This window comes from Blennius ocellaris (assembly GCF_963422515.1).
Source record: "Blennius ocellaris genome assembly, chromosome: 16".
NCBI lineage: Eukaryota > Metazoa > Chordata > Actinopteri > Blenniiformes > Blenniidae > Blennius > Blennius ocellaris.
Window position 1 is genome coordinate 17428733 of NC_137665.1, and position 17531 is coordinate 17446263.

The 17531-nt window shown below is 43.5% G+C and overlaps 1 protein-coding gene across 1 annotated transcript in view; it reads right to left on the reverse strand.

The window, feature by feature from the left end:
* Positions 1-1037: 1037 nt before the first annotated feature.
* znf385c (zinc finger protein 385C) overlaps positions 1038-17531 on the reverse strand; it is a gene marked incomplete at its 3' end in the record, with an annotated part of 155742 nt that continues 139248 nt past the window's right edge. Inside the window, 6 exon segments of the mRNA XM_080511423.1 lie at positions 1038-1268; positions 4573-4662; positions 5987-6085; positions 8995-9182; positions 10283-10457; positions 10459-10661. Of these exon segments, the coding sequence (XP_080367549.1) occupies positions 1038-1268; positions 4573-4662; positions 5987-6085; positions 8995-9182; positions 10283-10457; positions 10459-10661 (986 nt within the window).

The following is a 17531-nucleotide window of genomic DNA, read 5'->3' on the forward strand; positions in this document are numbered from 1 at the left end:
AGCAAAAAAAACCAAAAAAAAGGGGGGGGGGGGGTCTCATGCCACAAGCACATGATGTTCTGTCGCATGAATGGAGCACTCAAGCAAAAAATAAATAAATAAAATAAAATAAAATACTGGGGACAGATTTGTAAATTGAAGTCAAGTCAAGTTGACAAGCTGACCTTTTCTGGACCTTAATGAGAGCTTAATCACAGGCCGACGGGGAGGAAGGAATAATTCCGCGGGGCAGTGACTAAGATGTGAGTCGGAGGGAGTGGGACTTAAAGGCCTGGGGAGCACTATTTGGCAGAGGACTGCAGGTGCAACGCGGTGCTGATGTGAGGGGGTGGGGGGTGGTGGGGGTTTGAACATATGGACATACAGCACGTAGTGACAGAACCGCAACAAAGCAGGTGGTAATCGCACGTTTGTTCAAAAATACGGACTAAACCAGACTGGCCTGTGCAGCCACACAGGTATGGCTCGAGTTCAGCTGCTTTATAATGACCCGCCGTGGAGCTTCTCTCCAAATCAACCAAGTTTACAAAAAGAGCATCAAGTAAAGGGACCTTATTTTTTTTTTTTGTGTGTGTTTTTTTTTTTTTTTGTGGCAACCACACTAAACATACAACTACACTTGTCTACATTTGTTCTCTAATAAATTACACAATAATATCCAGAATCCAAACCATGTTGACCCATGAGATGGCTATAAAAGCGGCCTGGGCGCACCGGTCAGTGTCTGGAAGGCCTGTGCTGCTCCTGAGGTCAGTATAGGAGGAGCAGGAAGAAGGCATGACGGGGGGGGGGGGGGGGGGGGGGACTTGGCCTTTACCATAAGAACGGCCGTAGAGCCCAAAAGCCTGCGGAGCATCAGGACTTGTGCACTCTTCCCGTGCCGAGTCAGGCGGGGGGGGGGGGGGGGGGCGGGGGGGGGGCTGCATAGTTTGGGGGCGTGGCCTTTTTTGTCGCGTGGGTCACACTGGAGGAGGGCCTCGGGTTTTTGGTAAAGGGACGACGGGGCGGACACTCGGACCCGGGGGGGGGGTCTCTCTCTAGTAAGGGGAGAAGATGATGGGCGTGTGCGTGGCCCGCAGCGGCCCGGGCGCCGGCCGGAACAGGGCGGGGCTGAGGAACGGGGTCTGGATGAAGGCGGTGGCGCCCATCGGGTGGCGCAGGGCCAGCGGGTTGGTCGCCAGCGTGCACAGAGTGGGCGTGGTCAGGGGCCCGGGCAGGAAGCCGGTCGCCAGGCTCTTGGTCAGCTGCTTCTGCAGGGCCAGTTTGGTCTGGAGGAGACGGGGGGGGGGGGGGGGGGGAAACGTCAGACATGTTGAAATGTAACACGCTGATGCAACATGAACGCTCATCAAAGACACACAAGCAGCCGGGGGCAAAAAAACACGCATATTTCCTTTCATTTTCTAAGCAGATAAAACCCCCTGCCGCCAGCAGACACGGGAGGAAACCTTCAAAAGGTGAGGCACAAGTACCTTCTTCATTTTCTAAAACGCCATAAATAGCAATTGTGTACAAAGTTGTGTTTATTCAGTGAGTCAGCCACTGGCAGACAATACAGCTTTTTAAAGCCAGCAAAATGTTTTTTAAGCACTTAAATTCATGCTTGATCAAGAGAGGAGGTGCTTTAATAACCATTAGAGAAGCTGCAGTTTGAATCTATTCAGAGGAAATACAGAGAATATCAGTCTACATTTTGATTTAATGGGGGGGAAAAAGAAATTTGATTTATTTTTGCATTTGAGGATAGAAGTACTCCACATGTGGTAACTCAATTTTGAAAAACTATACATGAATTAGTCAGTTAGTCAGTTTTACACTTTTCCTTCATATTTGATTGAGAAAAGAAAATATAGCAGTGTTTTGTTTGTTTTTTGCCGCAATTTTTTTTTTTTTTTAATTTAACTTTTCACAGCAACATACAGTTTCTTAGAAATATTTTGGAACTCAATCTTATTGAAAATGAGTTGCTGTACAACCATTACAATAATGAACTGAAACAAGAGTGCATACATTTTGTGTTATATTATATTTATCAATGTACACACACACACACACACACACACACACACACACACACACACACACACACACACACTAAAATCTATGCAAAAAAATAAAATAATTGAGAAGAATATTCTTATTAGGGGTTTGAATTGATCCCGGTTGCTTCATTGTGTTGCTCAGTTTGATCCATTTTCTTATTTTCTCTTATTTCTTTATTTTGAAAGTCCTAAATGTCATAAATCCCCACAGCAAGACACAACGACTAAAGCGTTTTGATCTTTCCATTTTTCCTAAAGGTTTCACTGAAAATCACAGCACTCGTTCCCAAACTTTGGTTCGTCGAGGCACATTTTTTTTCCTTTCTTTCTTTCCTTCCTTCTTTCTTTCTCATTTGTGAATTTCAGAGAAGAGTTCACGCGGTGAGCTGATATGTGAGGCTTCCTTCTGATGCCTCCTTCAGGTCGGATCCACGCTGAGCTGAAACGGCGCTCGGTGGATCAATACCGCTCGCTCCCGCGCCTCCTTGACAGCCATGTGGGGCTTCGCTGTGCCTGTGAGCACCGCACATACGGAGATCCGTCTTACAGTTTTCTTGATCTCACCTCCAAACCTCTCCTTATTTCCGCGCGGTTTCCTTTAAGTGCCGTATTTTATACTGACGTTTCAGACGGCCGCATTCCTTTTGATGTGTTCTAAGGCTCCCGTTTAGTCGCCTGCTTTTTTTTTTGCATCCAGTCGCTTGTTTCGCGGGAACGAAAAAACACTGTGCGTCGTGGAGGTCATGAGTTATGATTATTTTTCATTTAAAAGTGTGGGTATGTTTTACAAAGCCTCCTTTCTTTTTTCATCTGAAACTACTCAACAACTTGATACTTTAAACGACATAAAAACCCGACAGGCGTCGTCGAAAACAAAGGTAAAAAAGTACAAAATAAAGTGAAGTAATGCGAAAATTCCACAATATTATAAAGGGTAGTTGTTTTGTTTTGTTTTTTTCTTCCAAAGGTACATTGTTTTTATTCAGCAGTGATATTAATGTGTGTGTGTGTTTTAATATAAGCCAGAGTGTCTTTGGAGGCCTCTTTATATGACTTTATAGTCATTTTGGTTGTTTGTCATTTACGGTTTGCTTTTATTTTTCAATGGAAAATTATTATTTGTGATAAAGAGGCAGGTTATATAAGTTTAATCTTCTTCCTGCTGCCTTTCATGCAGGAATTTGTAAACTTTTGTTCTGTATTGTATTGTTTTTAATAATTTTCACAATGACAAAACTAAACTAAACTAAACTAAACTAAACTACCAATGCATGGATACTATCAGTGACACAAATAAAATCCACAATGCAGCGTCTGTGCTTCTTATAATATGTGTGAACATTTTCCACTTTGATCATTAAAATGACTACAAATTGAAAAGCAAATCTTTATATTCAAACATTGATACTTCATAGATTTATTACATTTGAATTTGAAACATCAAACATTTGATCTAATAAATTAGAAACAATCTAAGATATTAAGACAGTTGATAGATGATAGAGATGAAAATGAAAATGAAAAAAGCTCAAACTTTTTAGTTTATATGTTAGAAGAAGTAGAAGAGTTTTTGTTGATGTTAGATGCGCCTGTTTGGCGTTGGCATCGAAGACAAACGTCACCTTCTCTGCAGTATATTCCTATTTCCCAGGGTAAATAAACATAGCCCGTATGAAGCCTTTAGAAAATAAAATCTGAATCTTACAAGAAACGACAAAGACTTGTTTTTTCCTGACCGCATGAAAAGGCTTTCCAGATAATTCCAGATTATAAAAAACAAACAAATGTACTTAATATGTTTTACGCCGACCTCAGAGGGAAGTGGGAGGAAAAACCTTTGTTTTACGTTTCAACAATGTTGTTATTGTCGTTCACCACAGAAGCTTTTGGGTTTTTACAGAATTATTTAAGAATCGCGTGGGTTCGTGTCATGACTGCCCTGATTCATTCTTTCAGCTGAGGCTCTGAGAAATAACATCTTCATTCATTCTGAATGAGCCTTCGTAATAATGTGGAGTGAAAATCTGCATCTGTGGTTTTTAAAGTCCTGGGTGGGAAAATGCAGGACTTTTAGCAAAATACATAAAGTTTGAGAAGAAATCATGAGAGAGATTTAAAAAAACAATCATTATTTTGATTAAAACACACAATGGAATGTAACAAAAGTTAAATAAAGTCAAAAATGACTGTGATATTGATGACGATTGCAGACTCAAACATTAAAAATATTCAGGATGTTTTTTTAATCTAATGGATCCTAACTGACTTAATAATCAAAAGTCATTCCATGCATCTGGAGAGAACTGTTTGAAATTCTGAATTAGTGGGAGTGTAATAGTGTAATAATGAGAAAACAAACCAAGAATTTAAATGAGGATTTAATTCTGTCATAGTTTATTTAAATTCAATTTCAGGCTCATAAAGAACTTGTATATACGACAGATTTTCAATCTCTGTGGTCAGATGGTTTTTAAAATTTATTTATTTATTTTCCCCTTTTCCCCTCCTGTCCGGCCCGAATCTCACTGACCTGCGAGGAGAGCGTGGTGAGGTTGCACTGGCTGAAGGCTTTCTTCATGGCGGACACGGCCACACCGGCATAGCCACTCCATCTCACGTTCTGCAGGATGGAGGAGGAGGAGGAGGAGAAGCGTATATGACAGGTGATTAATCTGGAGTGCTGATTCAGGCTGCTTGTGGTCAGGAGGGAGAGAACGGGACTGTTTTAGAAGCGTCTCGGCAGTCGGGGGACTCGCTGAGAACAAAAGCGTGCTTAACCTCCATGACAGTGCACACTGCCTCGCCGAGATACAGACATCTCGGCGTCTCTATGACAGACACCTAAATCTAATGATTCTGAAGCCACAAGGTCAAATAAGTAAGTAAACAAAAGTCGTGGCGAGCCAGCTGAGAAAAAAAAAAGCCTCAGTGGCACCAAAAACCTTTTTTTTTTTTTCAGATGTATTCACAACGGTATGGAGAAACGTTTAGACGTTGTAAATCACACTGCACGCCGATAACACATCTGTCAGCACTGGCGACGGGAATCAGAAACCGGTTCTTGTTGAGAACCCGTTCCCAGTGTTTCAAGGTCCAAAGTCGTTCAGGTTAAAAGGACGACAAAATAGCAATTTGCAATACTTGCAAAGTGGACGTTTCAGCGGAGGGAGGAAATTCGACCATTAAGCAGAAACGCGTGAACACGCTCTCTGCTGTCAACGCTGCAGGTTCAATTTCCTAATGAGAATCGATAAAGAACTGAATCGTTAAGCGGAATTTGAAACAGGAATCGGAATTGTGAAAAAAATTCCAGAGTTAGTATATAGTGTGAATTGTGTGTGTTGTTCCGTGAGAATGTCAGAGCCAGTCCTCATCAGTAGATTAGTTGTGAAGGTTAAGATGAAGGTGAGGGAATGAAGGCTCGCTCTGAAAAGATGACGTGAGTCAGTGAGTGTGTGTTTTATTCCTCTCTTTGACGGGACTGACCTGCCTTGTGAGCTCCACCGCCAGCTCTCATGTATCCCAGGGGTTAAGGGGACTATTGGGTGAATGGTATGATCTGGATTAACACTTGAGACGCAGACGTTTGAAAAACGCCTTTTTGTCAGAGGAAAAAAAAAAAAAAAAAAAAAGGCCACACAAGTCTGTGTGTGTTTAACTGTGTGTACCGTGGCGGGGGTCAAATCAGTTAGCGGCGACACAGATAAACCCAAGCGGTTGTTTAAAAATGCATTAGTTTACAAATTTGACTGAACTTATTCCAGTTTTGCCAAATGTTCAAGCATATCTGCGGAAAGCGAAAGGCAATTACGCTCTGTTTGCCTTCCTCGAGTGCCTGTTTGTGTGTGTGTGTGTGTGTGTGTGTGTGTGTGTGTGTGTGTGTGTGTGTAGGCATATTGGGATGACAGTGTTTTGTTTGTCTGTGTCTTTCTGCTGAGACTTACCGCTAAGCTGGAGCTCGGCTGGCTCTTGCTGTGGGGGGTAAATTTAGGCTTGGGTGGTTTGCCGGCCAGCCGATCCTTGTGCCTTCTGCTGTTCATGTGCTGCCGAGACCAGAAGACAGAACGAAAAGACGAAGAAGAAGAAGAAGAAGACGAAGAAGAAGAAGAAGAAGAAGAAGAAGAAGAAGAAGAAGAAGAAGAAGAAGAAGAAGAAGAAGAAGAAGAAGAAGTAGAAGAAAAAAAGACACATTAGCAAGCTAACAAGCATCTGTTGTACCACGGTGGAACAACTTCAAATGTTATCTGCTGAATTATTAATATGGACACACGGAGTCTGAGCGGAGTGCAGAGAAATGACATCACATTACTCTGCAGCGCCGCCGCCGCCGCCGCACTTCACTTCCCGTGAAGCGGCTGGAACTCCCACTGGGACGCGAGGTGTTTACATAACACCGGTGGGATGCGTTTAGAAGGTTAAATCAGCCACATTAACCACAACGCCGGGAACTCGTTTTCCAGATCCCACCGCACCAAAGACCCGGTGGGGTGCAGATGGACGAGAATAAATACCGGAGGATGCATTAAGTGGCAGTAATAAGTGAAAGATACATCCCCGGCTCTTAATATGAAAGCGAATGTGGCGCGAAAAAAATCAATTTGAAATGTATTCACAGAAATACTTCTTTCATTTTCAGATTAAACTGCATTTTTCTGCAATGTCAAGGTTGTCATATCAAGGTTCTGGGTGCATTATCTGACTCATAAATTAAATTAATAATAGTTCATTCAAACTGCATTTTCATTTCCATATTCAGGTTGCACTTTATGGCAGAACACAGAAGAACACATAAAGAAGGGATTGCTCTTTTGTTTTCATGTCCGCCGTGCAAAAAAAAGGCTCACAATTCCATTCGACTGAGCATTTCCTCGCGGTGCCAGAGGCCGCTTTACTTCCTCTGATTGTGCTGCGCTTCCAATACACCGGGGGGCGCTGTGCATATTTGAGCTTGAGCAAGAGATACGAGGGGCAAAGCAGCTCTTTCAACGTTACTGGATGATGAGAATCAGTAAAGGCGTAAAAAGATGTGTTCATCCAGTTGTTCAATGCTTGTTGGGAAGAGCCGACGTCACTCTCCTGCGCCGCTTGGAAATACGAAGTCAAATTGAAGATTGAGCCCCTTTTTTGCGCGGCGGACATGAAAACGAAAAAAGCAATCGCCTCTTTAGGTTTACTTTTGAGCTCTGTTACAAAAATGTGCAACCTGAATAAGAAAATGAAAATGCAGTTGGGATGATGCATTAATAATTTCATTCCCGAGTCAGATAATGCAGTTTAATCTGAACATTAAAGAAAAGTATTTCTGTTAATACGTTTCAAATTGATTTTTGAGCCACATTCGCTTCCGTATCTGAACAGTTAGTCAAAGCATTAGACGTTATTTGTGTCGTGGAAACAGCAGCAGGCTTTGACGGCGTCGTTTCAATGGTTTCATTCGTGTGGCTGTAAATGAAACTGCTGCTCTGATTTACACTCGCACACACTTCCTCCGTCGGGGCAGCGTTAAAATCGTCTCTTAGATTAAGTAAGGTCTTTAAAACCTCATCGCTCATATTTATCATTGTAATACACATCATCATCGCTGTTGTAATTGTGACATTACGGGTCAGCGTGATCCGGGTTGTCTATTATCAGTCTGCTGATGTCGAAGCTAATTGCCGACTGTGTGGCGGCAGTTTTGTTTTCCGATTAATTCTGTCGTCACATCATTTGTCTGTGGAGGTGGAATAATGCAACCGTTTCTCCACTGCCTGTCGTGATTGGGCTGGAGTGTTTCTCCCTGCAGAGTCAACACTTGAGCGGCTTTTCGAAGGAAATCGGAGACACTCCGGCGCCTTAACAAGTCTGCAAGACCGTCCCAAGCCCCCACTTCACCAGTGGAAAGAAACATAAAGAAGTCCCCGAGAGGTGGGGCTCGATGCTTTTGTCCTCCTACTTTCTTTCTTTATAAGCAAAACCATCAACGGGAACATAAATTCAATAAGGTCAATGTCATTTTTTTAAAAACTCCATGCGCTGCCACTGTGTCATTTTCCCTTTCCGCTCAAATACTGTTCACAAATCAGTCGAAATGGGTGTTATGGTGCTTTTCTACAAGCTCCTACTCTTGGTATTTTAACATCTGCTGTGAAAAGGGGGCGCTCCAGGAACGCGGTCACCAGTTAATCCAGAACACTGCGGCTCAGAGATCTATGATCGTTAGCTTTTTTGTGGCAATTGGTTTAAAAAATGGCGGGTGACTAACCCGCCTTCTGACTCATCTGTGTCGTGACGCTCCGGCCAATCAGCGGCCTGCCGTCTGCCGATGTCACATTTTCTACTCTAAGTTATGTTGGTGGATCGTGGGACGGAAACCGGAGTACACACCACGGACAAGGAAATGCCCCACCCCATACCCGGAATCGAACCAGAGACCCTTCTCACTTTGGAAGCATCATACAGGCCATAAGTAACATGTGCTAGAATTTACCAACAGATGCAACATTACTTTGTTTTAGAATCATGGACTCAATGAAATTCTTCGATATTAAGATATATAACAAACGACCAACAACTGTTCCTTTTTTCTTTTCTTTTCTTTTTTTTAACAAAAAAGAAAGAGTGTTTTACCTTCTATATAATTTGGCACATTTTATTTGACTATATGGACAAAAATAGCTTTGGGAGCTGCACTGTGTGGCGTTGCATGGCCTCCCTGTGCTTGTGTGGGTCTTCTTTCGGTTTCCTCCCACAACAATCCAAAAGACGTGTTTGAGATGAACTGACGACTCTGAGAATGTGACACTCGTTCAGTCGTGTGTTTTTCTTGAGATGGACTGGCGACCCCGTCCATGGTGCCTTTTGTACATTATGTGTTTCTCTCACAAAATAATTTTAATTCACATTATTTTTGGTCTCCAGCTTGCACAGAGGCCGACAGTCTTCTGTCCGACATGCAGTGTACGTATGGTACCTGGCTCAGTTGGGTTTCGGAGTTCACAAAGATCTCGCACACTTCACACTGGAAGCTCTTGTTGGGCACCCCGACGCTGCCTTTGCTCCCCAGCCGCTTGCTCTTGCAGCTGGCGCGAGCCGCCACCGCTTTCCCTCGGCGCCGTGGCAGAACGCTGTGACCCTCCAGCATCAGTTTGTGCTTTGTACCTTGAGGAAGGATTGAACAGATGTCAAACAATATTATAGTTTCGTTTCCTATACGTAGTACTGCACGGTACTGCAACGCATACCCAGACCCATATCCGTTGCATTGTTCCACCATCAAGAGTCCGGTTAAAATGTAGGTGGCGTTGTGAATGGCTGATGTTGGTACGTTACGGGACAGGAAATGTGGGACATGTGCCGAACACAATGGAGGACGTACTCTACGTCGTGGTCTGTTGTCGTTGGGTTGTCAAGAATTTGGGAAATGATGACGGCGATTTCAGATGAGTCTGAACCTCGGTGCTGTGTAGTGCGCCGACATTTCTAAAAACTGAGTTAACAAGACCACCAGTGGAATATTTAGATATTGCTGTCAAGAGTGTGGATGGTCACTACCAATCAGCAGACGCTACATTGGTACAGTCGGCGTACTTTTTGGAACTCATACCAATGTGCTACGTTCCCTCAACGGAAGGGTTACGAAAAACGGTAACAGCACTTTTAGCTGTGGTCGCACCGTGCAGTACGTGCCGTAGCGGGACGGGCTGGAACGGTATGGTACAGTACGTCCAAGCACACCCAGACCCAACTGTGTTGCGCGGTCCCACCATAGAGAGTACACTTAAAATGTAGTGGGAGTTGTGAATGACGCAGGTATGTGATGCCATTGCGTACGTAACGCTGTGCGTTGCGCGAACGTGGAAGTGGCCGCAATGCCGTTTAGCAGACGGCTGCGTCGTTGCTCCTCCTTATGAGACACGTTCCTCAGTGCTAGGTACTTCGTGATGAACAATCGTAACCGGTGGTTACGGTTATTTCCATACTATCCACAACTTTGTCACTGGTGCCGCACGAAAACCCGAACCGTACTGTTCCATCCTGGCACAAACAGCGCAGTGGAACCACGGCTTTAGATACTGTCTACAACTTCAGTCAGCGGAAACACATGAGAACCAGTACTGCACCTTACTCGCAAATACTGTGCAGTGGAAACGAGGCTTCCCCCAATATGCCTCTTCAGAAAATTGTATTTTGACAGCAAGCCTCTCAAAACACCTGCGTTTTCATCATTTAAAGTTCCGTCCTCCAGCGTCGACTCTTACCGCTGTTATGTGCTTCCAGTTGGGAGACGGAGTTGACCGTGACTTTACAAACAGGACAATGAAGTTGAGCTTTGCTCTTCTTGGGGTCCTTGTCGTCTTCTGCACACGGCTCACCGTTTGTGCTGAAGGTGTCCGCCTGGCCGGCCGACTCGCTGGCTGGCCCCAGGGCCTCGGCGGGTCTCGGCGGCCTCGGTGACTTCGGGGGCACTGGTGTCCGACGCCGTCTCCGAGAGCTGCGAGGAAGGCGAAATCTGAGGCGGGGAGAGAGTGACCAGCTCCGCGGAGGAGATCTCAGACACTGGCGTCAGCATCACCGAGCTCCGGGGGCTCTCCTCGAGCTTCGCCTCCAGGGCGGCCGGTTCCCCATCGGTCTGGACACCTGCACGGCAGGAACAAATAACAGGGAGCATCAGCATCAGCAAACTCAGTTAGTTAACACCAGGAGCCTTGAGAGGTCATTTACAAGAAGAACACAAACAGTTCCCAGTAGTAAAAGTTTGATTTTGCAAAAAAAAAACCCGAAAGTAAATTATGTCATTCTTCATTTGCCTCACCTAATTCTGTCTTGACGTTGATTTTGCATTAGAGGCGGTGGCAGCGTCACACCAGAAACCACTACTTACCGCGAGTCTGAAGCAGAATTTAAAACAACCTATTTGAAGCTAAACGAGGCTGTTCAGTCACAGTCACAAACATGGAGCGTTCTCCCCGAGAACAAAAAAGCTTTTTCATTCCATTCCAATCTATTTTAATCATAGATCTTGCCAATGGTTTTCCTAATACTCCGTGTGAGTAATGTGAAATTGCAGACCCGCGATAAGTGTTTTCTAATCAACTGTTTTCACACAATTGATTGCCTTGACTTGATGTGCAGGTGAACCAATCAGGTGTGACGATCCGCCCACTGACTTTGGTGGCTTGACAGAGTTTGACAGACACAATAAATCCACGAAGCCGTGCCACGTTCAACCATGAAATAATTAATTACATTTTGAAATAATAACATAAAATGAATTAGTGCTTTATGAAATCAATGACACCTTTATATACTTAATTCCAATTTTAATTACTTAATGACACATTTGTGTAATTATTTATTTATTTAACTAATTAATTGTGGCACTTTCCTTCCTTCATGGTAATCTGGCATTTAACCTAAAATTACAACTTGTGGGGAGAAACAATGAGCAAGTGCGACTGTGAGTGAAGAGTTAATGGCCCGAGCTTTTGGTTTTGGCAGCTGGTGTAACAACTGTAATCACTTTGTAATGAACATCATTATATCTCTCCATGCAGTGAAATGATTGGGAAAATGGGACTGTGTGAACAAGAGAGGTGGATATTTTGTGTTTTCGTGGTGAAAATGCATCTTGTGCGAGTGAAAAATGATGCATGTTAAAACAAGAGTTTTTTTTCCCCCCGCCCCAAATGTTCCCAAAACAACTTTAACAACTCAAGTGAAAATGGGAGTTCTTCTTAAGACCGCAGCTTTGTGGCGTTTTGAGCTGTACAGACTAACAAACTAGATTAGAGTTGGTTATTAGAGTCGCTTCCTCTGCGTCACTATTCAAATATCAAGTGAACCCGGAGTGTCGGTCAATACAAACCAACCCATCGAGTGACGGGCCCGGGCCGGTAAAGCCACCCGAGTTCCATTACACGCCTCCCCCTCCATCCCGCCGGCCTCCCGAGGGAGTCGCATGCATCACCCGCGGGCGCCGCGCGCCGACGAGCCCCATTTCATTTAACCAGCCTTCCCGTGGCTCGCTCACCACTCACCTCCGTGTGACTCTGCTTCATTGATTTTTTTCCCCCCTTATGTCTCTGAAGTAAATTCATCATTGGAGATAACGGTCTTCCTTTCTCATCCCCGTTGAAGAAGGAGAACTCGTATAGGAGCAAGATTAGATGGTCCCTTCGCTGTAATGAGAGTGACCCTTGAGGGATCAGTGCTCGCCCCGTGTGGGGGGAGGGGGGGCAGGAAGGGGGGGGGGGGCATGATCCTGAGTGCATGTGAAAGAAGGGGCCACCTGAGAAGTCTCTGGAGACGGGGCGATAGTCATCAGTGGATTTAGCAGGAACGACACAGAGGGACGAATGAAGGTTGGTGGGAGAGCGAGCGCCGCTAAAATCCAAGGATCCACCATTTTAGACACCTTGAACTTGCACGATGTAATAATTTAGTTTTTATAAATCCATGTAACCTCAACGGTTAGCTTAAATTTTTTTTATAAAAGCAGCAAGCACCCGTGTGTTTAGACCTGTAATGCAAGTTTGCACCACAAGATGGTGTATTGGGTCACGTCGAGAAACTGCATGCGGGAAAAGTTCATGCAACAGGAGTCGAACCTTTTTCCACAGACGTTGCAATTTGCATGATTGGAGGAATATAATATGCGGCTAAAAAGATTATCTCACATTAATTGAATTATTCACGTCCCAAATAAATAAATAAATAAATAAATGAGTCTTGTATTTTGAACAAATAGTTTTTACTTCAATACTAATTTCATTTTTGTAAAGATGCTAACTTGAATTTTTCTTGTTGATTTCACAGATTCGAATAGGTTAAATTTACTTCTCATGTTTATTTACGAGATCTTCTACACGGTTATTCGACAATAAACATCGACGAACGAAATCACCAATAGTGCATTTGATATTTTCCACCTTGTGTTTACTAATAGGCAGACGACTTCCATCTATTCAAACGTAATTAAACAGGCCATTCTCCTACTGACAATGGAGCCAAGAAGTCATCAGTTTTAAGTATTTGTGGACGGCATATTTCCCTCAGGCCGTCATTTGATTCTGTCTCTACATAATGATAAAAACCGAAATTGGGAAGTGTCAGAGCTAAGTTCAGCATATCGGCAGTGCCAGCAGGCGCTTTGTTGGGTAAAACTACACAGCAGCAAATGGATATTTGGATCGATGTTGCTGTTTCTTCTTTAACCCGGAACGAATTTAATTTGTTTTTAACTGTCCAGCTCAATCAGGATTTCTTGTAGAGGGTAAACACCTTTGGCAGCCCGATCTGCTTCAGACTTTAAACCAGTGGAAATGAATATGAATGTGGGACTTATTATGCGCACGCAGACGGGGAGTTACTTGATTTAGCGGGCGAGCGCTGGTGCGAGGCAGCCTGACAACATAAACAACTTCCCCGGGGAAAAATCCTCGCTTTAAATCATCATTACTGTGGTGACAGAGAGAGTCCCCGCAAAGACAGTCTCAATAGCAGAGTCAATCAAAGCCGGGTGTGATTGATGCTTGTCATGATTGATGGCGGCTCGCTGTCTCTCGGCGCCGGCTTGGTGCTCTCTCTCTCTCTCTCTCTCTCTCTCTCTCTCTCTCTCTCTCTCTCTCTCTCTCTCTCTCTCTCTCTCTCTCTCTCTCTCTCTCTCTCTCTCTCTCTCTCTCTCTCTCTCTCTCTCCCCCCCCCACCCCCCCCATCCCTTGTCGGCCTGGGACATACTTTATAAGCATCGATTAGTCCCTTTGTACTCTTGAAGATTTCCTTTCTGTATGCATGAGTCGTAGCAGAACCACGAGTTTACACACTGTACCATACCAGGATCTGAGGTAACAGGCAGTGTCAAAATAAAAGCTTAAAACAGCTAGGTTTTTATTTTCTATTCAGTTTTAGGGACATTTGTTTTATTTTTTCCTTTATAAGATTTGCTGTATTACTGTCATTTGCATATACCTATAAATGACATTAATACATATTACATTTTATTTAACTATTTTTTTTTCATCTGTTTTATACCCAATGAGCTCAATTTTATGAATAGCGTAATTGTTTACCCGTTGTCGTATCATCATCACACCAGTAAATATTAAGCTGCATGAAAGCTTTGATTTCAGAAACAGTTTGATTGATTTTTTTTATTTTACAAGTTGAAGGTTCAGTTTGATGGAAGGAAGTAATAGACAGTAACTTTCAGCTTGAAATAGTTTACATGCAGAAGTGACAACACACAAAGCTGTTAATGTGTCTCAGCATTAAATAACAGCTTCCTGAGATGTAATAAAAAACAACAAAAAAAAAACACATTAAATATTAGAAAAAGACAAAGAAAAATCACAATTTCATCAATGTGAGTGAGCCTTTGTAATTATCGCTATATATTGGTTTTCAGTTGAGTAAAGCAAAATTTTGTAGAGTAAACTATCAGTGGTATTAATCACGATTAAGTGGTCGTAAGATGGATGTATATTTAATAAATATATATATAAAAAAACACAACTAGATCCAAGGACTTGCAAATGCCATGAACCATATTTGTCAAAATGAATTCAACTTTTGAAAGCAACATATTTTATGATTTAATCAACAGCAGTTGTTTATTTTGATTGTAATGTCAGGGACACATTTAATAACTATTTCACACTCTGAAAAAATAAACAGTTTGAAGACCTTTTGAAAACTGATGGGAGGGGTATTCTTTTAGTTTTTCACTTTTTTTCTTCTTCTTGCTTGACAAAAACACATAAAGCCTCTTTGAATTCATCATTTAAGATGTGCTTTTCTCTGCTCTATCCAATATACAACACATAAAGCCTCTTTGAATTCATCATTTAAGATGTGCTTTTCTCTGCTCTATCCAATATACGTTTTTTTTACTGGACTTGGTGCTGACCGGACTTTACCATAGCAGTCACTGCTTTGCCCTGTATATATTAATATTTAATAATACTTAATATTTTAACTTCTATGCTATTTATTCTGTATTCTTTTCTGCCTGGAGCAATTCTACAAGAATTTCTCTCTGGGATTAAAGAGTATCTTTATTGTATTGGTTTCTATTCACATCGGGATAGTCCGGGACTCGGTTCACTTGGGAGGGAGGGGAGCCGAGAATTTTCACGCCTACATTTGGTTCGGTGGCGTTCACATTCACTTTAGGAACCGGATCAAAAAAATGGAAACTGTCACGCAGTTACACCAGTTGCTGGTTTGGTGGCGCTGTCGCCCAAAACAAACACTGACCAGAGAGGAGGTAAAGAAGAAACACGGTTCATTGATTGGTCCACACTGAAACCGGAAGCTTTAGTTCGTGGTGGCGAGGCCAGTTAGCTCATGGCTAATGGGTAGCTAACAACTCACGATATAGTCTTCTTCTCGACTTCTTCCTCATTACTCCACGTCTGTCCGTGACATATTTCCCAACTGTTTGTCTCCTGTGTCTGCTTCGCGTGGTTAACTTTTGTTTGTTCACTACCCAGGAGGCATTGCACACTACGTCCCGTCGTCTCTTGAGCAAGACCGAGCATTTCAATGGGGCCAGAGATCACTTGTTTGCTGCGGATCAGATTGTGTGGGAGATTTCATATTGTCCAAACGAAATGGCTTATCCCTGAAGAGACTCTGATCTGGATCAAACAGAGGAATATAAACACGCCTTTATTCCATTCTATTGATTTTGATGCTTGTTTTTGCCAGCTGCCATCAGATTGTGCAAACGTTTGGCCTAAACTACACCCAGATCTGACTCAATGCTTCAACTTGACACTTCTCCTTCTGTCTACATCACTCTCCATCTTATCCTATTAATATTTGTCATGTGCTGCTGCTGCGTTTGAATTGCTTCTCTGAGTGATCAACAGAGTATGCCTTATCCTGATATGAATGGCCCCCCTTGTTCTTATTGGGAGTAAAGCGTAAGATACAGGAGGTTACGATGTAATTTGAACGCCCGTTCCACACACTCTCGAGGAAAAACACTCTGGATACAGCTTGAAGTCCATCCGGCACCTCGCCGTCAGAAGGTGGGGCAGGGATTAGCTCCTGGATCTGAGTGTGCATTAGTGGGTACTCTAATGGAGTTGAGGAGTCTGACCTTGTGGGTCCAGAGGAAGTGTGTTTACTCTGAGCCAGACAGCCGGCGTGCTCAGAGGAGCCGCCGACAGGTGTGTTATTGGCTCCTGATGGCAGACAATGTGGGCATTACCCTCAGCCGGCTCCCACCGGCCTGCAGCTTCATGGCAGGCATAACTCATCCCGTAGTGTTAATTTGGAGCGCTATTCCATTACAGCTCGCCATTGTGGCGCACGCCAGCGTTGGTTTGCACTGCTGCATTTCAATTTCACATTAGGCCAATCACACAATTGGGCTTATTAAAGACTGTTCCTCCTGACAAAATTGCCTTAGAACTGTAAAATTATTCACGGCCTAAAAACGCGCGAGGACCTCTCTGTTTTCTCTCTCCACTGACCCTCTGTCTCTCTCTCTCTCTCTCTCTCTCTCTCTCTCCTCCCTCTCTCGGCCTCCGTCATTCATTTCATCTTATCTTTCATTTTGTGCTCATCATCTCGTTTCGTCCCGGCCGCTGCTTCCCTCTTTCACAGCCCTCCTTTGCAACGGCAGAATATTAAAATGAGATTTGATGAGACCGTTATCAGGCTCGCAGTCTTTTGTCCACTTTCTCCTTCCTGAAGGAGACTCTTAGTGCTCGAGGCACAAAAAAAAAGTGTAAATGTGTATGTGTGTTCATGTGCCCATGAACATGTCTGCCAGAGGGGGATGAAATACAGACTGCCTCCCTCGCCTCCCTGCACCTTCATATCTCATCAGTGACATTCCATCTAGCATCCGTGCGTCTTTTGAAATTCCGCTCAGATAGGGATCTTCTCTCGGGGAAGTCTGGGAAAACTGCTATATTTCCTTCACTTAGTCATATAAACGGAAATCTAGAATCCAATACGAGTTTGTAATGGACCTAAACCAGGGGTTGAATCCTTACCAACAATCTGTTTGTCTGTCCTGTCCGCCGAGTGTCAACGGAAATAATTGCTGGCAAAATACGTTACGAATTGATTGAAATTATCTACAATATTTTATTGTCTGAGAATAAAACTTCCTCCTAAATTGCATATAATGTGCACATCGGGATTTTACTCCCTGATCATTGGTCTTCGTCTCGCAACTTCCGGGTGTGTTTTCTCCTGATCTCCCCCGATGCGCATGCTGCGGCTGCTTTCATTGAGTTCACTAGATATTTGTGGGGAATGAGACTTGCGGCCTGAAGCCCCACTAACCGTATCATTTGGAAGCTCTGACTTGATTGGCTGGACTCTCGCTTTAGGCGCTGCTTGATAAATGGTCGAGCTGACGATTAAGAACCAAAACAAACAAAGTCGATTTTTTTTTTTTAACGAAAGGACAAGTTTGAAACTCTGAAGGCAGATTCACACTCCATAAGGCTCTGCCGTGTGCTGCGCGTGCACGTTCCAGCTCGCTAA